The 21,073-nt window shown below is 34.0% G+C and overlaps 1 protein-coding gene across 2 annotated transcripts; it reads left to right on the top strand.

Annotated features, from left to right (window-relative positions):
* Positions 1–1,465: 1,465 nt before the first annotated feature.
* LOC128163946 (uncharacterized) lies at positions 1,466–19,475 on the top strand. 2 transcript variants are annotated; one of them, XM_052827640.1, is made up of 3 exons: positions 1,466–1,689; positions 16,975–17,312; positions 17,776–19,475. In XM_052827640.1, exons 2-3 carry the CDS (start codon positions 17,012–17,014, stop codon positions 18,546–18,548), a joined length of 1,074 nt encoding a protein of 357 aa, XP_052683600.1. In that variant the 5' UTR covers positions 1,466–1,689; positions 16,975–17,011; the 3' UTR covers positions 18,549–19,475. The 2 variants fall into 2 exon arrangements, with proteins under 2 accessions (XP_052683600.1, XP_052683601.1); XM_052827641.1 differs by lacking the exon at positions 1,466–1,689 and adding an exon at positions 15,995–16,091.
* The last annotated feature ends 1,598 nt before the right edge of the window (positions 19,476–21,073 follow it).

Below are 21,073 nucleotides of genomic sequence, written 5' to 3'. Positions count from 1 at the left end.
AATTGTAACTTGCGTACTAACATCGCCAACGTTTAGGTGTGCTGTAGAGATATATATGTACAAAGGTAAGAATTAATTTTAAACTAATTTGTAAACTATCGAATATTTAAAATAAAGACACTTCTCAAACTGTACGTATGATTCATTCATTTTTGCAGTAAAAAATGTTCTCATCTTGTACAGCAATTTGTGGCAAAATATAGCATTAATTATACACCTACGATACCCCTAAAATACAGATAACTTCTTCTACAGTTTTCAAAACGGGATATTTTTGTTTGCAGATCAATTGGGCTGATATCAGAAATATCCATCACACTTAAGAGTTTAAAAATGATGAAAAAAAAAACCAGCTGTTGAACTTGGTCATTTTTTGGGGGAGGGGGGAGGGGGCAAAATATTTTATATGGAGTATTTAATTTCTCTGAATATGTAGTTTTTACTAATTAAGAGTTGACAAATGGATCATTGATATAATTGCTCACAAAAAAAGAAAACCCTGTTTGCTGACACATGACAGCTTTTCTCTTATGAACGTATGTTCGAATAAAAAGTGGGGTGGGGGGGGGGGGGGTAATGGTCCATTACCCTGAGACTGCGACTAAACTTTCTCTAGTATTAAATGTGCCTACTATACCTTATACTTGAATGTGTTTGTACACCTCAACAATAATGTCATTCGTGTTTCTGAATTAGACCAAGAGTGTTACAGACAGCAGAATTGAAATTTATCACTTGATAATGAAAAAAAAATTGACTTTCCTGTGAGATAGAGTGGATGTGTATACACAATTCTATAATATTTACTAGCCATTATTAATATTGTTTTGAACGGAGCTATCAAATTCATTTTTGTTGAAAGCCAAGTAACACCCCCCCCCCCCCCCCACCACCACCACCACCCACCCCCGGTTTATCTATTTCTGAATTATTTTCTCTCTATGGCCTTGACAATTGTTTTAAAATCTTTTACCCCAGAAGGTAAGATTAAACTTTCCATAGTAAGAAGGATATCTGATGAAAGATGATCCGTATTACATTACTTTACTTAGATTTAACCTTATTTATCCTTAATCTCAACTAGCCCCAAACTCCGCAAATATCCTCTTTATATGAATTTAATGTGATAAACATTCAGCGAACAGCTGATTAAAGTTGTATTTTCGTCGTGAGTTGGTTTTAATTTATTACTTGAATACTGCTCCTTATACCCCTTGAATAAACGTTAACCACGTATTTTGTACATACTTTTTTTTTATCTTTAAAACCACGACGCGGAGTTTACGCTTAATATAGGTAACAATATATATGGACCTGACTTGGGAGCAATTAGGATATAAATAGAAATAGAGTCTTAACCTATATGGTCGTGTTACCTTACCCTTTTATCTTTTAAAAACGAACAATCTAACTTCTAGTCCGCAAGATTGTAAATGCGTTCTTATTATAGAACGGAAGTGGGATCTAGTAGCATGGGGCACCTTGCGCTGGAGATTTTTATATCACCTGTGAAACTCCACACGATGGACACTGCGCCGTGAATACATCTGGCATTTAAATTTTCCCAAAAATCCCCAATCAGCTAAAATGTGATTTAGTCAACAATGAGAACTCGCCATTCTCTCCTTTTGCATGATCGTGTCTTTATTTCTCCGTTTTATGCGATATTACTAATCTACATTTGGCCAGGTAAGCAATTTTAGCTTTGCAATTTTTATTTAAGATATGAATGTGTGTTTTTACCCATTAAAGTCACGCTGTGTTTGGGAGCATGTCAATGCGATAGGATCAAGTTTTATCTTTATTCATGGGATAGAAAAATTCACCTTCGCCTAGAATCTGCCCCCATTTTAAACAATTAGGTATAATGTATTTAAAAAAAAAAACAACCGATAGCTGTCATGTATGCATGCATTTTATTTAATCCACAAGGTGTAATAGAACAATGGGATTAAAAAGGTAAAGTGCAAAATGGTACGAATTTTTTGAATATATTTATCCTGGATCGCTTTACCTCAAGTAGATGAACAAATAGCTCCACACACAGACTGTAGATTGTCGTCTTTCGAGTAATATCAACAAATTCAGGGGTAACCTTAGACAAACAGTCAAGAGATGAGATACCGATTGTTTAACTGTACCAAGCCAACGCTTAATTAATGACCGTTTAGAGGTATCCTCCCCTTTTATAGGGTGTCAGTAAGTCAAAGTTAATCAGCCATTACTGGCAAACGGTGAAACCTGATTTTTTTATGCGCATGTCGTAAACTATCTGAGTGTTACAATTTTTCTGAGTTTTTTAGAGAGAGAGAGAGAGAGAGAGAGAGGAATTGTCACTTCGTGGGTGCCATTTATGATCACGGCATTTTCGCTGCAATAATACACTAACCAAATTATAATATACATGATTCTATTATACTCGAATTTGAAATCCATATAAAATTTAAAAATCTTAGGGTCGTCGAGTTTCAACTCTACTTTTCTTTTTAAAAGTTTACAAGTAACATTGCAGAGCTTGCATATATTGCGTGCCCACTCTATGAACAACGTACTACCCATATAACTTGATATACGGCCAAAGTGTTGAACGAGTGTCGTTATCGAAGGTTAAGGTAATCCGCACAGAATGACATATCGGAGTCCTTCGACACATAAGTTAACGGATCGCACTGCCCTCCCCCTGCAGATTGTAAAGGTAATCGACATTGCGATAAACCGTAGATGAATTAAACCGAGGTGAAAACGAGATGAACCCCTCGTTTTATCATTTTGCGGCTTAAGCACATTGGATCGCACTTGAGGCCGAGTTAATGTTTTTAAATGTATCATGTATATTTATAAGTAGCTGTCAGGTATTTGATAGCATTAAACTATAATTGCAATTTTTTTCTTTATTAATTTCTATAGATAGTTGTATTATTTTATGGTCTTTACGTATACTTAGTGTGTGACCCTTGATATATCTACAAATCACAGACAGTCAGAGAGAAAGGGAGGGATGGGGAGAAAGAAACGAATGAATGTACAATTCACTAGGTGGTTCCTATTATTCCCTGTCTTGAGTGTCACTTTATATGTAGACCTTGGGATCGAACCCACTCTAAAAGCAATGTGCTGCCACTTCGCTGACCACTTGTCCATCAGTTCAAGTCCAAAAGTTGCTTTCAATGACGACCAAAAACCCTTCACACGCTCTCACTAACACCAGTTCTTTGAGGTTGATTTGATATTTATATTCAAGTTAAAAAAGAGGATAGTTCATATACATGTAGGTTAAACAAACAATTAGATGTATAATTCTACGCAATAACTTGCAGCAAAAACACATGTACAAATTTGTCATTTATAATTTTGGCAAAACGAACCGTTTGGGGAAAAAAACTAAATTAGTGTCTGCCTTGATCGAGTTGTTGAGGATGTATTGTGTTTCAATTAAATGATGTGTTGAATCCCACAGAAAATTGTTTAAATATATTTATACTTAATGATCAGTTAAACAATATAAATAGAATAATGATTTGATGAAATGAGCCCTTTTACAAATGCAAAATTTCATCCTAAAATATCTTTTACATCGTGAATTTGTTTCTAACTTCAGGAGACTTGTCAATAAATTAACCATCAGATCTACATTACACTGTTTAAATGTGATGTTTTGGGCCAAAAATTATTATTAAGTTAAGAAAAAATATAAATATTTTTGCACTGAAATTCTCCTTCTCTTTAAAAAGAGCCCTTCGTCTAAAAATAGCCATGACAATCACTAATTCACGATTTAAAATAAACGGCTTTCGGTAATAACGTTGTTAACTCATTCTCATTTTTAAAAAATAAAATGTAAAATGCATTATTTTTTGGGTTATCCGGGTATGTTGAGATGAACTTTGTGCACGTACAAATATTCCTCCGTGACATTCTTAATAATCGGTGGCCAACAATTTAGTTTCTTGACCTACTTAAATTAATGACCTAGTATATAGTCTAATTCTGGCAAGAAAATTTTAAGCATCTTTGAAGCTGTCCATAAAAATCTCCCCCCTGAATGGTGGAGAAGGAGGGGATCGGGTAGCAAATTACATAACCCTGACTGGATGAAGGGCTTTTATTATCCTCTTAACTCATGGTCTTATTCACGCCGTATAATGCAGTGTCATCTGTTATTTTCGTTCATCCATCAAGCATACCTAAGGAGAAGTCGCCTGAACGTTGACATGTTGCAATTTTTTTTCTCCACTGGTTTTTTTCGATCCCAATTTTCCATGGTCCTTTTTATCTTGTCTTTTTTTAACCCATAAAACCCTCTCTGAACATTCCTAAGGACGAGAAAACTAGGACCCGGTATCAACATAAATTTGTTTCCTTTTTTGGACTTGTCTTCTGAGAAAATATTTTAAAAGTCCACATTTACACCCTATGATAGTAATAATATTATATTGCTTTAAAATAATCAACTAATTGGTGCCAAGCAAATGGAAACGCCTTGAAAGTCGTAGGTACACGGCTTAAGGTGATTTTCCCCTTTGGGCAATTAAATGACATATTTCTTTCTCAATAACGGGCTAAAACTGTTTTAAAGCTTAAATAATGCACATGGACTATCTGTTCTAAAGTAATTGGCCCCCTTTGGAGCCCCCACAGTGGTACATGTACCAATGCATTGCCTGCTATTCTTAAGACACTGTAACTTACGGGCAATATACATGCAAATGTATATATATTTTCTGTCTTATTAATTGTATTCTATTTAAAGACGAACGGAATTAAACGGATTGAAGCTCTTAATCATTAGAGCCCAGTTACTTTTAAAGGCGTTTGTTTTAAAACCCCATAGTATAATTAACTGTTATACACTCTTAGATAATAATAATTTAAAAATTGACACATTGGAGAAGGGCAAAATATGTCCAAAGAATTCAATTTCACACGAGGCTCCTTGATTCTTTACTTAGATCTGGAGGGAAGCGGGTATCTTCTTCTTACGTACAAAAGGCTCCTATTACGGCTCTGAAAAGAACTAGCGCAGACTTTAATTCCCTGGAATGCATTACAGACTATAATTTATAAACATACCTGTATTACGTTGAGCCGAGGTAAATGTGTCAAAACTGCCTGCAGTAAATTATCCCCGGCGATGTAGAAGACCACCAAAGTGATAGATTTTTTTTTTTTTTAAATCTTTAAAACTCTTTTTTTTTTTAAATGGGTTTAGTGTATGAATTATAGGCCCTTGAAAACCGATGCACCATGGTTGTGTATAAAAAGCGTTTGATAATATCAAGTGTCGGTTTGTGACAAAAAAGAGATAAGTATTCGTTGAGCACATTCTCGACACCATTAACTGCATGCTTTAAATGTGTGAATGAAAAATTGACTTATTTTTATAAGAAACTGTTACGCGCTGTGTGATTGGTCGGTTTAAGGTTCATATTGTGTAATTCATATTCCTACGTCATAATACATGTACGTGCCAATTTATATATTTTCTAACGTTCCTAAAGATATAAGAAATAATATTTATTTTTTTATTTTTTGGGGGGGGGGGGTGGGGGGGGGGAGATTGACAAAATAGTATAAATTTATTTCAAAAATGTTAAATTACATGTACAAGTGTAATTATAATTATATATCATAATATATAATTATATATTCCCACAATTATCTATTCAAAGCTCATTCTGATATCATTTTAGATTTCCAGATTTATTTTACGCTTACTGTTACAAATACGTTTTCATTCAAGTTTTCATTACTTCATGGTAAATCATTTTAAAGGTTTCGAAAAAAAAATATTATCATAAATACTATATCAAAGTAAGCATTTAATCGTCAACATTTTCAACAGTACCGTAGTGCAAGTCAAAATGAAAGCATACGACAGTTTTTTAAATTAAAAATATGATAAATTATAATCAATTAAGCAATATGATTACTTAATGGATGATTTCAATGCACCATTTCGCTACAGCAGACATCGTTTGTTTTCGTTTTAAAACGGCGTAGTAATACACAGTGTAAGACAGAAAAATCTCACACTGCTGTCTCACACCGGACAAACCGATCTCACACCGGTGATAATGCGAGAAAGGTCAGTCACCTGAACTCGGGAAATCGGTCACTGTGAAATAGACTATAAGTTAAAGTACGTACCCCTCAGAAGTCCGTGTATCTGGCTTGTTATCAGACCTTCTCTTAAAACCCCATCCGTGTCAGCCAACGACCTCTCCGTGATCCGATTGTACCAATCTCTCCAATATGTGCGTTTCAACTAATAAAATAAAAAAAAAACATTCCAAGCAACATATGCACTTAAATGCCATGTCATAGTCAACGCAAACAAAGATGAGGGAAGGGGTAGGAGGTTTTATAATTTGGGTCATCGTGTAAATATCATTTTTGGACACGATAATTGTGTGTGTTAAAGATGGCGGAATTACCGATATTTTAAGCTCTATTGTACATGTATACAGTGTACATGTATTTATAGCAAGCACGCAACAGCTTTGTTTCCCTTTCGGGGAAGGGGGGGGGGGGCAAGGAAGGGTTTTGTTTTAAAGGGGGATAGCAATGCAACACAGGTCACGTGTACACTGGTACATGTAACGTTATTGTTGATATTTCGTGTTATATTGTGTAGAATCGTTCATTTGCGTTTTTTATCTTTTTTGATCGTGTATCGTAAAAATTCAGTTAGTCAGTGATCGTCCGTGTATCATGCGTTATCGTCCGTGAATCCTGCTTGATCGTTTGTGTATCGTGCGTGATCGTTAGTGTATCCTGCTTGATCGTTAGAGTATCGTGCGTGATCGTTCGTGTATCAGAATCGTGCATGTGGTTTTTCAACAATAACGTTGTTACCATTGTAAAATGTAGTTCTTTTTTCTGAACTATGACAACAAACATATGCAATCAATCACATCCAGATACTGTGCGAAGCCGAAAATTATCATGGATATCGGCTGTTTCGTTACAATCGCACTAATTATAATCAATTCCAATAAGAATGAACGATTAAAAAAAATCATTATTAATAATAATTTACCCTCTCATTGTTTTAGTTTTATTATAGTTGTTTAAAAAATGACCAATCATTTTTTAAAAACTAAAAAAAAGTTTTAATGCACATTCTTCTATGAAATACGTACGCTTTATATTGGTTAAAATATCATTGGGAGCCACGTACGCTGAAAATGTCAACGCTTTAAGTCACTCAACACATCACTGAGAGCCACGTGCGTTGAAGTGTTAAATCATGTTTCCACCTACACGTTTACAAAGTCTTTTTTGGGTTCATCCACTTATTTTGTGTAAACGAAAGTGGCATCGTCTTTCGAACTTCGATCAATTCGGGTGGGCGAAAAAAACCACACACTACAACCGTTCCTTTATTCAGTTTCTTGATAGAGTTCACACTTTCGAATCAATGACAATGAAAACATGTCCGATGCATTTGAGAGTGACGTTAAAGCAAAATAATACAGTTTAGTTACGGTGATAATATCTTGTTATGGAACGTCTAAGCTTAAGAATACGTGTTACTGATACCATATAAGGAATAGTGACGTGAAATTCATTTAGGATTTGCTCCATATACATGCGCATGCATTGAAAACTTAATTCGATCTAAATTCTTTTCTAATATTCGAAGTTTTTATGGGTTTCTTGCCTTGTTTTATCATTTATCTATGGTATTGGTATTGAATAGTCATCGTTGAGCATGGATTCTAGGAACAAACTTAAAGCCTTTATTCTTGCTACATTAATCAAGTCTGACAAACAGTAAATCTCTAAAAACCTTTAAGTTTTATTTCAAGTGCTTTTTGGCTTAGTGTTTAATCATTTTGTTTTCATTATTGAAATTTCAGGAAAAAAGTTATGCATTTCTATACAGTTTCTTTCATATTTAAATTCTTATAGTAGGGATCAAGAGACGGGATGTTCTAGCATAACGATCGTTATTTAGGTGCCGCTTTAAATAGATTTTAATTTTGTAAGATGACGTATGCTCACTATATCATCTCAAAGGGGAGCCAAATCGTAATTTGATCCGAAATTACTATATTGCATGAATTCATTTTGACGCGACTATGACGTACATATATGCAATACGTTCAATCAAACCAAACATTAATAAAATTACATGTATCGTTCGTAAAGCTGTTTTGTCAACTTGTCGCACAAAAATACCAGAGCTTTCAGAAAAATACAGTTAAACTCGATTATTAGAAACCCAATGAAGGATCGGTTTCGATTCGTTGTAAAACTTGATTCGATATATTCAATAATTTCATTTTACAGCTTTAACATTTGGGGATTGAAATTAACTTCGCCGTCAATGTGTATACGGTATATTAAGCTTGTTTGATTAAGCGGTTTTTACTGTGTACATGAGTAAACATTTAATGAAGACTACAGAAAAAAATAGTGTTGACGTCGAATTAAAATAGCCCGTCATTTTCAAATTCAAAGAAATCGAATAATCCACCTGCATGTATGTGTTATTTTTATGACTGCAATGAAAATATTTTGATCAATATTTAAATATTTTAAACTGTAATTAATTCAACGTCAGTATTTACTTTTACATGTATTGCGCTCTCCTTTGGCCGGAGATAGAAAATGTATTCAAAAATGGTGAATGTCATTCAGTATTGTTAGCTTTAGATTAAAGCTCAGTCCCTAAAAGAATGTAGATAACTGTGATGGTACAAAAAGGTTTGAATATGCACTAGGGTCTTATAAACTACTTTTTACCTGCTGCTACAAACCTGCGTTTACGTATAAATGCTTAACGTCGCAAACCACGGCAATTATGTACGATCATCTTCCATATGGAGGAGAAAACTGTGCGGACTCTGGACCGTGGCTTGAGACAATGGGTATTTGTAATTGTTATTTGATACGTTCAGTACATTCAGTACAAAAGAAAAGCTAGAAAGAGTTCTTGTGAAAAGCATGAATGTATCCCATTTCTAACACAGTTGGTGTAAGAGAACTTATATCAAGTAATAAGTGAACATGTACCTAATGAAACCAGAAAGCCAATAACAAAATTGAATATTAAAGATAAAAATGTCATTTAGTCATACATGTAAATATGGGGATCCTGTTTACACAAACACACTTATTATATGACATTAAATTTATGTTCTTCTTTCTTTGGCACTGTACATCAAACATTTGAATTTTTTAAAGAAAAATGAATTCATATATTTTATTGAACAAAAATTGATAATCTAAAACAACTAGACAAATTTTATGTAAAATGGAAAAAAAAACCCAAAAACAACAAAAGCTGAGAGAACTAGGTAAAGTCAACAAGCCCTCGCGAATAAGAAAACATTGCAATTAGGTTAATTAGATTTAATAATCCGAGGAAAATCTTCTTAATAATACTGTCACTTGAACATAACATTCATGAAATGTTTTGCAAGTAGTATCAAATTGAGACCAGACCATCGCCTTAAATCAATTTTTATTTGCAAAGACTTTATATTGCGAGAATAGAATGCTTGCTTTGGTGAATATAGTGCGGGTAGCGAGGTAGCGACAATCCAGAAAAATACATACAAGAAATAGACAGGTGGAGATTAAAAATATATCTTATTATATATTTAAAAAAAACACTTTGAGGGACTTTCAGTGACTATATCGCGGTGAAAAACATTCGCAATGACAATAATTATGCAAATTTCGCGAAATGTGTTGGCACATGTACATGCAACTTTTTTGTTTGTTTGCTCTTACATGTTGAGTTTTAAAATGTAAATGACGTAAAGAACACTGTGTCGGATAATTATGCTAGTGCCAAGGTGGCATTTTTGCACCCGTTTCAGACGCAGTTTCGGAAAAAGCAATACATTTCAAATGATAGACCATTGTCTAGAGAGTATATTAACACTTTTCATTTTAGTGTTTATCAACTGAAAGGTGAGATATTTACCTTTGAAAATTAATATCCCATAGGAAAATAATAATTCCAATCGGAGGAATAATGAACCTACCGGAAAAAATTGTCAACCCTTTAGGACTCTCTAAAATTCATATAGCAATCCAATGGGATAAATGTATTTCCTGTAGGAATTCGACTCAGGCAGGTAGTTTTCCTGCGGGAAATTAAGATTTCCTATCGGATTTTATCAAATGCTACGGGAATTGAAACTCTTCTATGAAGTTCTTCTATTCCGATATGAAAATTTTCAATTTACCTATATATAGGGATATTGTTTTTTATAAGGGAAAAATTATTTACCTGTAGGGATTTATTTTCAAAAAGGTAAATTATCTCACCTGACAGGTGAGATACAATGATAACAAAGGTTGTTGTAAACATTTGAATTTTTGATATATGCAGCTTAGACGGGTGCAAATATTCCACCTTGGCACTGGCATAATTATCTTGTACAGTCTTAAAGATAAAAAAATTATTCACCAATAAATTGGACGAGGTGGATTCATATTACATACAAGTTATAAGTATTCTAAGTCGATACGTTTTCTTAAAATCTCGCTCGATGGTCTTTTTACGTTTAACCCACCCACATATACTACATAACAATAATCTCTAGCAACATGTTGTAAAATTGCGCGAGGAAATTTCAAAAATATTTTGAAATTTGATTTTCCTCATTAACTTTTCATAACATGAAAAGCCATTAAAAACAACTATCACCCCATTTTTGACATTTCTTCTAGTGGCATTTCGTTAATGTTGTCGGAACCTTTGAAAGAAGTTTAAATGTATTTTGACACCCCCAAAAGAGACTGAAGAGTATCGAACGCTGTCGCTCTGATAACCTATTGGGAATCTTTTCATAAAAACTTTAACATTGCAAACGTGTACAATTTATGACACTTTACATGTATAACTTATTTCTAACGATTCAAACCTTTAACACCGTAACACCGCCGTAACTCCCACAAGAATTTGGCCGCCTTTTTATTCTAGGCTAATCGACTCATCAAATATTGAAATAGGGAGTTTTCCGCACCATTAACAGCCAGCCAGCACGCGACTGTCAGAAAAAAAAAACTTCATCAGACTTCAGAAGATTCTTTTTCGCTGGAACAGTGATCATCAGATTGTTAAGTACTACTTCCCAATTTCAATAAAGCTTTTTCCTACTTCCCCAATTGTCTTTGCGCTATACCTTTGCTCCAGCATCTGTGACTGGAGTTCCCGAAGTGAACACACGTCGGGAAAAAAATGCAAAATTAGCTATTGTTGCATGATTTATCAAATCAGGTTTGTTTTTCATCGTTAAAACAATAAATTTTGCACAAAGGCGTTAATGCAGCATTGCTGAATAAAGGGGTTAATCTTAAATTGTTTTTATGTAGACCTAGGTACGAAACCGAAATATAAAATTCAAAATCTAAGAATTTCGCATGTTGAAAGTAATTTTTTTTTACCGATTTCTAGTTGTTTTCGTATATTGCTTCCTTAAGACTTTGAACTGGCGTTGAAAGACAAATCTTGCTGCCTTGTAAATGGTAATTTGTATAAACTTTTTGATGCAGGGATTTGTAATATATGTAACCAGTTTATATAAAGGAGTTTACTTTTCATCCTGACCGCCATTTTACGTGAAATATTCAATTCCGAAGTTCCATTGTAAATATTTTACCTAGTGTAAAGTAAATTAGATGCGCGTGTGTAAAACGCAAACGATCTGAAATCTAATTCTCATTCCAATTATTGTTTGTAATCGTTTAAATACAGGGACGAACTATATGCCCTTCTTGGATTTTATTGATATATACCGAAAAATAGGCTAAAAGTCGATAGTTGAATGACCTGGTCATCCCTCTTAGTCAACAAGACTTAAAAATGGCCCAATAAAGACCTTCAATTATCAACGTAAGAAAGTAGTAGACTAGGTTTAATCGGTACCCTCCCGCCGATACAAACAGATACGAACGAGACATATTAGCACATGATTTTCAATAGTTGTTTATCTCCAGAAGGTCGACCTGACCGTACGGAAGACTGCAGGGGACGTCATGGGACAGGCAGGCAAGCAATGCCTATTAGCTAGAACCTTGACATGGCAGCAGCAGCAATTACGGCTTTCCTCGGTCAATGCCTTTAATATTGGTCCGTGATGTGATATGTCGCGGATTTATGCAGACACAGTTATTAATACAAAAGATATAGAAAAAAAGCCCCGTCTCTCTCTCTGCTTAGTCAAGAGTTACTGTATCTGTTCTCATAAACAATAATCCAACGACAACTCATAAAGGTCTCAGTTTGATCAGACGATATTAACAATTGGCTCTCTGGCCCAATTTCCTGATTAGTCAATATTACAGCGGCTGGATTTTTTTCTCTCACTTCTAATTGTACTTAAGAACAGTGTTAAGTAGGATTAACAACTGCATCGAATTGACATGAGCGCGGTTAACCCTTACGTACAGAATTGATGCCAGGTTAATTTTTCCACTTTTAAGACAATACGGAAGCAGTCCCGTCGTTGCTGTGGGATATAGGTCCCATTGTATATTGATTAGAATGTTAACACTCGGGAGTTATCCGGAATGACATCGAACAGCGGGGTTTTTTTTCTCTCTCTCTCAGCAATAGACCTGTTAAAACGGGTCTGTGACAATCTTCCTGCAGACCAACATGGTTTTAATAAGTACAGGATAGTTCATGCCATACTTGTGCACCATGCATGAATGTAAATAAGCGCCAAGTTGTAATTTTTTTTTCCTTTTTCGATTTTTTTTATAATTAGCTTTCCTCTAAATCACTTTTTTTGTTTTCTTAATAGTTTTTTTTTGTTTGGTTGTTTTTGTTGTTGGTTTTTGTTTTTGTTTTGTGTTGTTATTTTTGTTTGGTAGAGTGATCAGTATCTATTTGATACTCAATCCAATTTTCGGATTTTTGATTACAATAAGAGATTTTTTTAAAAGTTATTTATTATGTTTCGTATGGTAATTCGATTTTCAAGCGCATATGTTCGGATACTCGGAGACTGTTGACGTTTGGTTTGACGTACATGTCACTATCTAGTTCTAGCGAAAGTGATGCTAACCTCGTGTCAAATTACACTGATAAAGAAGGTGCATCGTAGAGTCGGACAAAACGTGACATTGATTCCTATTAGACAATGGCCGAACGGCCAACAATGTAAAAACGTTAATACATGTATAGAGAGGTTATATTGTTGTCACATTGCTGTATTGACTCGACCTTCCAAAGGACCATAAACCGACTTTGAAATATATCTTTCTGATTCAGTCGCGGACGATTTATATAAGAAAGCAAAAACGGTACTTCAAAAAATGATGTTTTTAATTTACTTATGAATAAAAGTATGCATTAGTATCAACTATTACCAGCGACTGTTCTTTGAGTTAATCTGTATAAACTAATATTTTAAGGTACATAAACCACTCTGATAGGCGAGGTAACTCGCAGTGAAATTAATGATAGAAGTTTTTCAGCGATTTTTTATAAAATTTGCTGAATGTACAGTGTGATTTAAGACAAAACGCAAGCAAACATTAGACGAAGTAGTAGACTAAGAATTATGTAAAACACCAGAAAGCAATTAATCATTGTCCACTTAAATTTAAAGGGATAAGTAACAATATGAATTCTCTAATACTTGATTTTCGATACCATACGGAGGTTGCATAGTTTGATTATTTCGCTCTCTTATGGTCCCTTATTTTTCATCCCTTTGTAGCTACGGTGTAGCTTTAGACAGGCATATTAAAATTCATAATCAGAGCAAGGACACTTGGTATTGTGCTACATCCTTTTCCTCGTCTTTAGGATAATAAAAGTGCCTTGTATGCACCGATTGGCTCTATCGTGGGTTATTGTATGACGAATTGCACTCTTTCTAAAACAAATATTAACACTGTGAACATCCCTGTTAGCTGAGCGCTATTAATATCTTTTGCATCCAGAGTGAGATTGTACTTGGCATCGGTGGGGTTATATTGAATTTAATAAAGCCAGTCATCAATTGAATAAAGATATTAAGCTATCAGTGTTAAACGACATGGATATGATTTTATGCTCCTGGACGTTTCCATTAACATTTCACTAAACATGGGAAGGGGAAGAATCGAAATCCTGTTTCCAAACACCGATGATATCCATTAACTGTTTTTCCGAGGGACTGGTTATACACAGGATGCCCAGTAATCCCCCTGAAAAACATCGGTGTCATGATCTGTTTTACAAAAGAACCCGGAAGCGAATAATAGCTCTCATATCCTTATGAACACCATACGTCAGTGGGCGCCACCCTTAACATTGCCATAACTAATGTGCCCATCTACAGACGTGTCATGTCGTCATATTTCCCAGGCCCCCGTCTTATGCACCAAGGATAGCATCAGCACAAACACATTAATCCTGCTTCATTCAGTGATTTCAATGAACTTGTGAGTAGCAGCGAGCACGAAAATAGTTCGAACTCCGGAATAAAATTTCGAGTGATGATAATAAAAGAGGTTATATCCCTCATTAACTCCAAACTGAAGCGTCAAAATGCACGAACTGGTCCCCATATAACGGGAATTGTACGGAATCTATCGACAATAATGGGCACCATGCTCATTTTTCATCTATCCACCATGATACGATGCACTCGGTACATCGAACAGCCCATGCTTGCGGACTACTGTTTAATAGTACATATTTTATATGATACTGATTTATTTTATTTCGCATTTTGGGCCAGGCATTAAGGAAAAAATGCTCTTTATCCTAAGCACTAGACCATTGCTATTGAAATCGCTGTTGTCCATCTCATTTGACATATATATTGGTGCAAATACAATGTAGCAATCCCCCATCCTTTATTTAGATTATACACCTTGTGTTGATCTAAGCCAATAAACGTTTTCCCAACTGGTTGAATTGTATCAATGTTTAAAAGCAAACAAAATCCCAAACTGCTCTTTTGTTCTGATTTACATGCAACATTTTATGATAAATACATTATCCTGCATACTGTAACAGTTTTATTGACATGATGTCTGGGTGAGTCAAAAAAGAATCTACTATAGATGGGGGTTCTGCGCATTCAGAATTTGGACTATATCATGTAAATTGCTCCATTGCAATCTGACATTGTAAGCAGTTAATATGTAATTTGTACTGTACCATGATTTAAACCACATTTTTTTTATGAAAGAGAGAAGAGGGAGGAGAGAGAGAGGGATTGTTTATCGCCGTCCATTGAAATAACGTTTACATCAAACGCGCGCGTAAGAGTTTCAGTAATGGTGGTTGTTACGTTGCATAGTATTATAGGTGTAGCCTCAAGTCTTTATCAAGAGAATCGAGATATGAAATTATGTTAGAGTTTGAAGTTGTTTCAGTTGTATTACTAACACAAGGTTTTCAGTTGTATTGCTATATATTATAATACAGCTTTTAAGATTTTATCGTTTTTCGGTATCGGTATTATTTGTCTTATTAGATATGTACAAGTTGAAACTAAAATCAATGTGTCCGGTTAATATATTTGTTGTTAAAACGTTTCATTTTACTTATAAGTTGCCCTACAAGTTGCTTGCATGTGCTGTTACTAGATAAATTTACTCAATCGAAATAACTCAATAATTATTAATAATTAACAAAACTCAACTCAACCGTGAACGTATGTATCGGCAAAATTTCCAATCAGACATAACGCCTAATCATTGCACCACATATTGGACATATCAATAATGAATGGTTAAACAATGTCGGGAATAATTTGGCCTTAAGTAAATTTCCCCGCTGTAGGTCAGTTTGTCTACTAAAATATTGACACACACAAACACATACATTCAAAGAATTATTAATGAAGGCTACAGTTTGTTCAGACTACAGTTTTACAATTGCAAAGAAAAAAAATGGTGGGAAACTATCGGAAGATTTGATTGGTTTAGCACCAAGGTCGACGCCCACATGACGAAATCCATATTAGAATTTCATTGATAAAACTATGTCTGGTTCGGTTTCATCGATTGTGTCGCTATATAACGGAGAGGAAAAGCATTTCAAAATCATGTTTGAAAATAAAATTCGAAAGTGTGTTCCAGGATTTAAGTGAAATTTCTGGGACATTTTTAACTGTTGACAGGTACATGTACAGTTTTATCTTTGGGGTTTTTTTTTGTTGGTGGTGAAGTTAATTTCAGCTGTAGTTTGCTTTTAAAACGACTTTTAGGTGTTGACTAGTTGCAGCTCTTTTCAATGTAGTTTGTAAAACAATTTGGAAAAAAGGTCACTGCCTTCTAAAATGATAAGTGATTTTCCCCTAAAGTCCTAATATATTAAGTGTGATCTATATAGGTATATTCTCTTCCAAATATTTGGAATCTTAAAGTGAATTGTACTCGAGTTGATAAATCTCTTTGACTTTGAATAGTTTGTCGCTTTAATTAGAAAGAAAACCCGTTCCTCCTAAATGAGAGCTTTAGTATTTTTTTATTCCGTGTAGTAAGTGATCATCCACGAAAATTTAGCTCCCGCGAATAATCGTGACATCGATGTAACTATGGTTTACTTGAATAATATGTTTTATGTACGCAGGTGCTCCTTTTTTCAATCATTTTTAATACCAAAATGAATGAAGATGTCATTCATTTGGTTCTTAGTGAAATAAGTTGTAGTTAGTGATGGGTAACCAGAATAAGTTTTGTCTCTTTTTTTTGTTGTGTAAAACATATCGAAAAAGTAAATTATACCCGCGCTAGAATATCAGATCATGGTACCATTTGTGTATGTTAAGAAGGCCATCTTTGATTATATATTGATCTCTCGAAGAAAAGTTTTGTATATGTATAAAGCTATAGGATTTAACCGTTAGATTTTTAGGTTCAACAATTTGGAGTTCATTTTACTAATTTTACGGCTTTATAAACCATATGCATTGCATAGATGGGATGGGTAACTTGTTCGGTAGCCAGCCTAGTGTCTCACTGTGATATCATAAATGTTGACCATTAAACGTATTTTTGTAGGCAGAGAGGCCAAAGCTTGGGGTTGTCTTTGGCGAAAATGAAAACTCTCCTGCACGTCTGCTGTATTTTGGAGCTTTGCTCAATGGTCGTGGTACAAAACATTCCAACATTTAAAGGTAGGGGAATTCGAACTACCAACTCAACGAGATCTCAACAAATCGACATCCAAAATATGATAGAAGCCAAGAAAAGGAAAGATTATATCAAGCGACAGATTTTGCACATTTTAAACTTTAGCAGCATTTCCAACCATCCTCCCGAGCAACCTTCTTCAGTGCGACCACCACAGAAAGCAAAAAAATATACACCGGATCACTCTATTCTCTCCGAACCTGCTGGTAAGTTCCATCTTGCTTAATGTCTTTTTTCTCTGATTTTCCTCACTTCATCATCATACTCGTGAAAGTAACTTTATATCCCCCCTCCCCATAAAAAAATTTATGAAATGGTCTTCAACGAATATTTTGGTGACCAAGGATGTGGTGGATTCTACGGTATATCACTTGCACTTTTAGACATGAAATTCACTTCATAGATGTTTCATAGTTGTGTTCTCTTTACGAGAATTTTGTATATGACCAGTTGACAAGTATATATTTCGAAGGTTACAGTAGTTTCATAAAATGACAAATTCACTGTTTAAGTTAATTTTATTGCAATTGTTTCTGTTAACATTTTGTTAATACTGGTGCTTGTTACTAATAGTTGATATCTTATATTTAGAAAAGAACATTCTATATTTCTGGCCGCTATACTGTGCTAGTATTATAGTCTAATAAAGTTATTTTTTTCATCTTTCAGCTTTTTCGAATGATACAAGTTGCATGCAATTTCCAATACCTGTCGAATATTTTGACAAAAGTGTCCAGCTCAAAAACGGGGATATAAAAGTTTTTATAAGGGTAAAAAACAAAAAGAACAAACGGAAAAAGAAAGTTTCTCTCAAAATTTCACTTATTACTGAGAATAAAAAATCGGTAACCATAGCAAGTAGGAAATTCAAATTACGAAAAACAGCCTGGCAGCACATTCATCTTCCAGCAACCCTGATCAAATCCATTCAGAGACAACATATGGATGTTCTTAAGATCTGTATCCATTGTAACAAATGCAAAAGGAAAGTGAAAATAGAATTACCCACAAGACCAAATACAAAACGAAAGAAGAAGAGGAAAAACAAAAATGGCCGACGGCGGCGAAAGCAGAGAGTACCCAAGTTGAGGAAAAATCGCCCAAAGTTATTGCTATACTCCAAAAGCACCGAAGTTTCTGTTCGAAATCGTAGACACGTTCCAAGTGAATATGATTCGAAATGCTGCAAGCATGCTCAGTTTATCCCATTCAGTAGTTTACATTTACCTCAGGAAATTGAGTTTCCAAAAGGTTTTTTATACGAACAGTGCACGACGTTGTGTTCAGAAAATGACGCATCAAAACAAAGCCATGACGTCAAAGAATGCAGAAGTGTGCGGAAAGATCCACTGAACTTGGATATCAAATTCAAAGATGGCATACAGTTCAATTTATCAATACCAAACGCCAAAGTGAGCACGTGTCAATGTCATATACAGTAATAAGTGTTAGAGTGATTTATTTTTGTAATAACGGGTAAATTGCATTTATGATAAAGTATTGTTATTGAAATTGAGCGTTTGTAGAAGATATGCCTATCTTGGACTGTGTTTAACATTGAAGTGTTTTGCCCCCCCCCCCCCACACACACAATTTCCCCTTTTTGAACATACAAATGGAATCTCGGATAGAGGTGAAAATTTGTTGTCATCTGATAATCTACCGAATTATTTACCTGTATGCTTGATGAGTCTACATGTTGATTTAATTGTTATCGGTCTTTCAGACTGAATGCAAGGGATGCCATGAATTGATTTGAATAACATATATAAAAATAGGTAAATTCACAACTGTCTATCACTTATGTGACTTTAGTATTACTTGACGTCACATAAAAGTGAATGCAAGGGATGCCATGAATTGATTTGAATAACATATATAAAAATAGGTAAAGTCACAACTGTTTATCACTTATGTGACTTTAGTATAACTTGAATTCACATAAAAGTGTAGAAACTGAAGTAATTGTTTTGTTAATCATTGTACGAATGTATTTTTATATCTTGCATAATGAAGCTAAATGAGTGTAGAGATATCCAATCAGTGATGTTAAAAAATGATTCTTATTGTCTGTATTTTGTTCGTTCTCTAAATTTTCATATCATATTGAGGTCTGTTTACATGTATGTTTACAATGTTTCCTTGGGTAGCCATCTAAAAACGTTGCATTTTTAATGTAATAACAATATAGATTATCCATTACAAATGCCGATGACCAGGAAAGAACCCCAATGTTTAGGTTTTGGACGTGTTATAAATTTCATTAGTTACAAACTCGTACATCTGACATAAGCTGAATTTCACTTGCCTTTATGTTGGCTGTGTATTAACTTACTTACTTACTGTAGCATAGCATATGTATATATATATATATATATATATATATATATATATATATATATATATATATATATATATATATATATATATATATATATATATACACAATGTTCCATACAGATACATGTAAATATCACAGACGAATAGTCCATATTGTAGGTGTACATGTAGCAAAACATTTTTATTCATAATTTATTTTTTTTCATTTAGCTATAATCACATGATGAATATGTGCTATTCAACCAACTGAAATTGAGCTGAAAGGAGAGTTAATGGCTTTTTTCTTCCATTCAGTCAGCCTTACCGACCTTTCAGACACATTTGAGTCGACCAAATGGCACAAATTCATTCTGTGCGTGGCACGCATGAAAAAAGAAAAATAGACATACTAGTTTTGTTTAAGACGTTTGATGTGGTATTTTCCAAAAAGTCATAAATATTATATGCATAATTTGAATATGTTTTTAGTTTTGGTAAATGTGACGGCAAACCATAATGGTGTTTAAATAGCATTGTCTATTAGTTTGACAAAGAATGCCCTATTACCACCATTTAAACAAGACCTTGGACTTTCGGTTGGACGTAGCTATCTATTTCTTGCATCAAAACAAGTTGAAAATGGCGCAGTTTCAAGCGAAATATGCACCGATTGCGTAGTCTTAGCTCAAAAGCCAGACAAATCTTGTTGATTTCAAAGAGCAATGGTTAAGTGGCCAGCAATGAAATAGACAGGCCTACGCCACATTGCCGTTTGACTTATCTACCCAAAGTCCAAGCTCTTGTTAAATGGTTTCAAGACATCCCTTACAGTTTCATGCTCATGTTTTATTCATCTTGTTTTAACTGGTGTAATTTGATATCTCCCTTATCCCGACAGGCACATTACGATATTCCTGTTAATTAGGGTTTTCAATGAATATTTAATACAAATTTTAAAATAATCAAATATTTGATAACTATACGTTGTGGGCGGTTTAATTGTTTGATACCGGTGTTGTTCATGCATTGATATTATTATTTTATTATTATTATTATTATTATTATTATTAGAGGGGAATGGTCACAATTTTGGTCAAATTTCATCTCTCGTTTTTCATTGTGTACAATGTTAAAGTAATGTTTTTCTGTTTCTCAACGAAATTTTAATGTCAGTAGTCTCAGTAGAGTTAAAAGCAAGATACATAGCTTACAGTTCTTTGTTATGTGAACATAACAAAATTTCCTGAGCTCTGTATCTCACTTAAAACCTTGACAACTGACAGTTAAATTTTAGTTAACTATTAGAAATGTCTCACTGAAGTATTGTAAACATTTAAAACGGAAAAATAAATTTTAACCAAAATCATGACCAGGTCCCTTTAAGCAAACAGATTTGTTGAGAAAAAATGTAGACTGTGTCTGAGATAATGTAATTAAAGTTGTACATGTATGCGATGAGAATACATTTTGTACTTTGTGAGAAAGAAAATGTTGAATTGTTTCTTTCATCTGTTAATAAAAGAATTTTAATAAAACTTATTGTTTCCTTTCTTCCCTTTTCCGTAATATATATATATATATATATATATATATATATATATATATATATATATATATATATATATATATATATATATATATATAAAGC

Source organism: Crassostrea angulata, chromosome 9, assembly GCF_025612915.1.
Source record: "Crassostrea angulata isolate pt1a10 chromosome 9, ASM2561291v2, whole genome shotgun sequence".
In the NCBI taxonomy this organism is placed as follows: Eukaryota; Metazoa; Mollusca; class Bivalvia; order Ostreida; family Ostreidae; genus Magallana; species Magallana angulata.
The sequence above is the reverse complement of the archived record's forward strand: the minus strand, read 5'-3'. Positions and strand labels throughout refer to the sequence as shown.

What these genes read in the sequence shown, in the direction of transcription:
- LOC128163946 (XM_052827640.1), top strand. Translation starts at nt 17,012, where the DNA reads ATGAAAACTCTCCTGCACGTCTGCTGTATTTTGGAGCTTTGCTCAATG. An exon ending in TATTCTCTCCGAACCTGCTG is followed by an intron (nt 17,313 to 17,775) that starts GTAAGTTCCATC and finishes TTCATCTTTCAG; the next exon opens with CTTTTTCGAATGATACAAGT.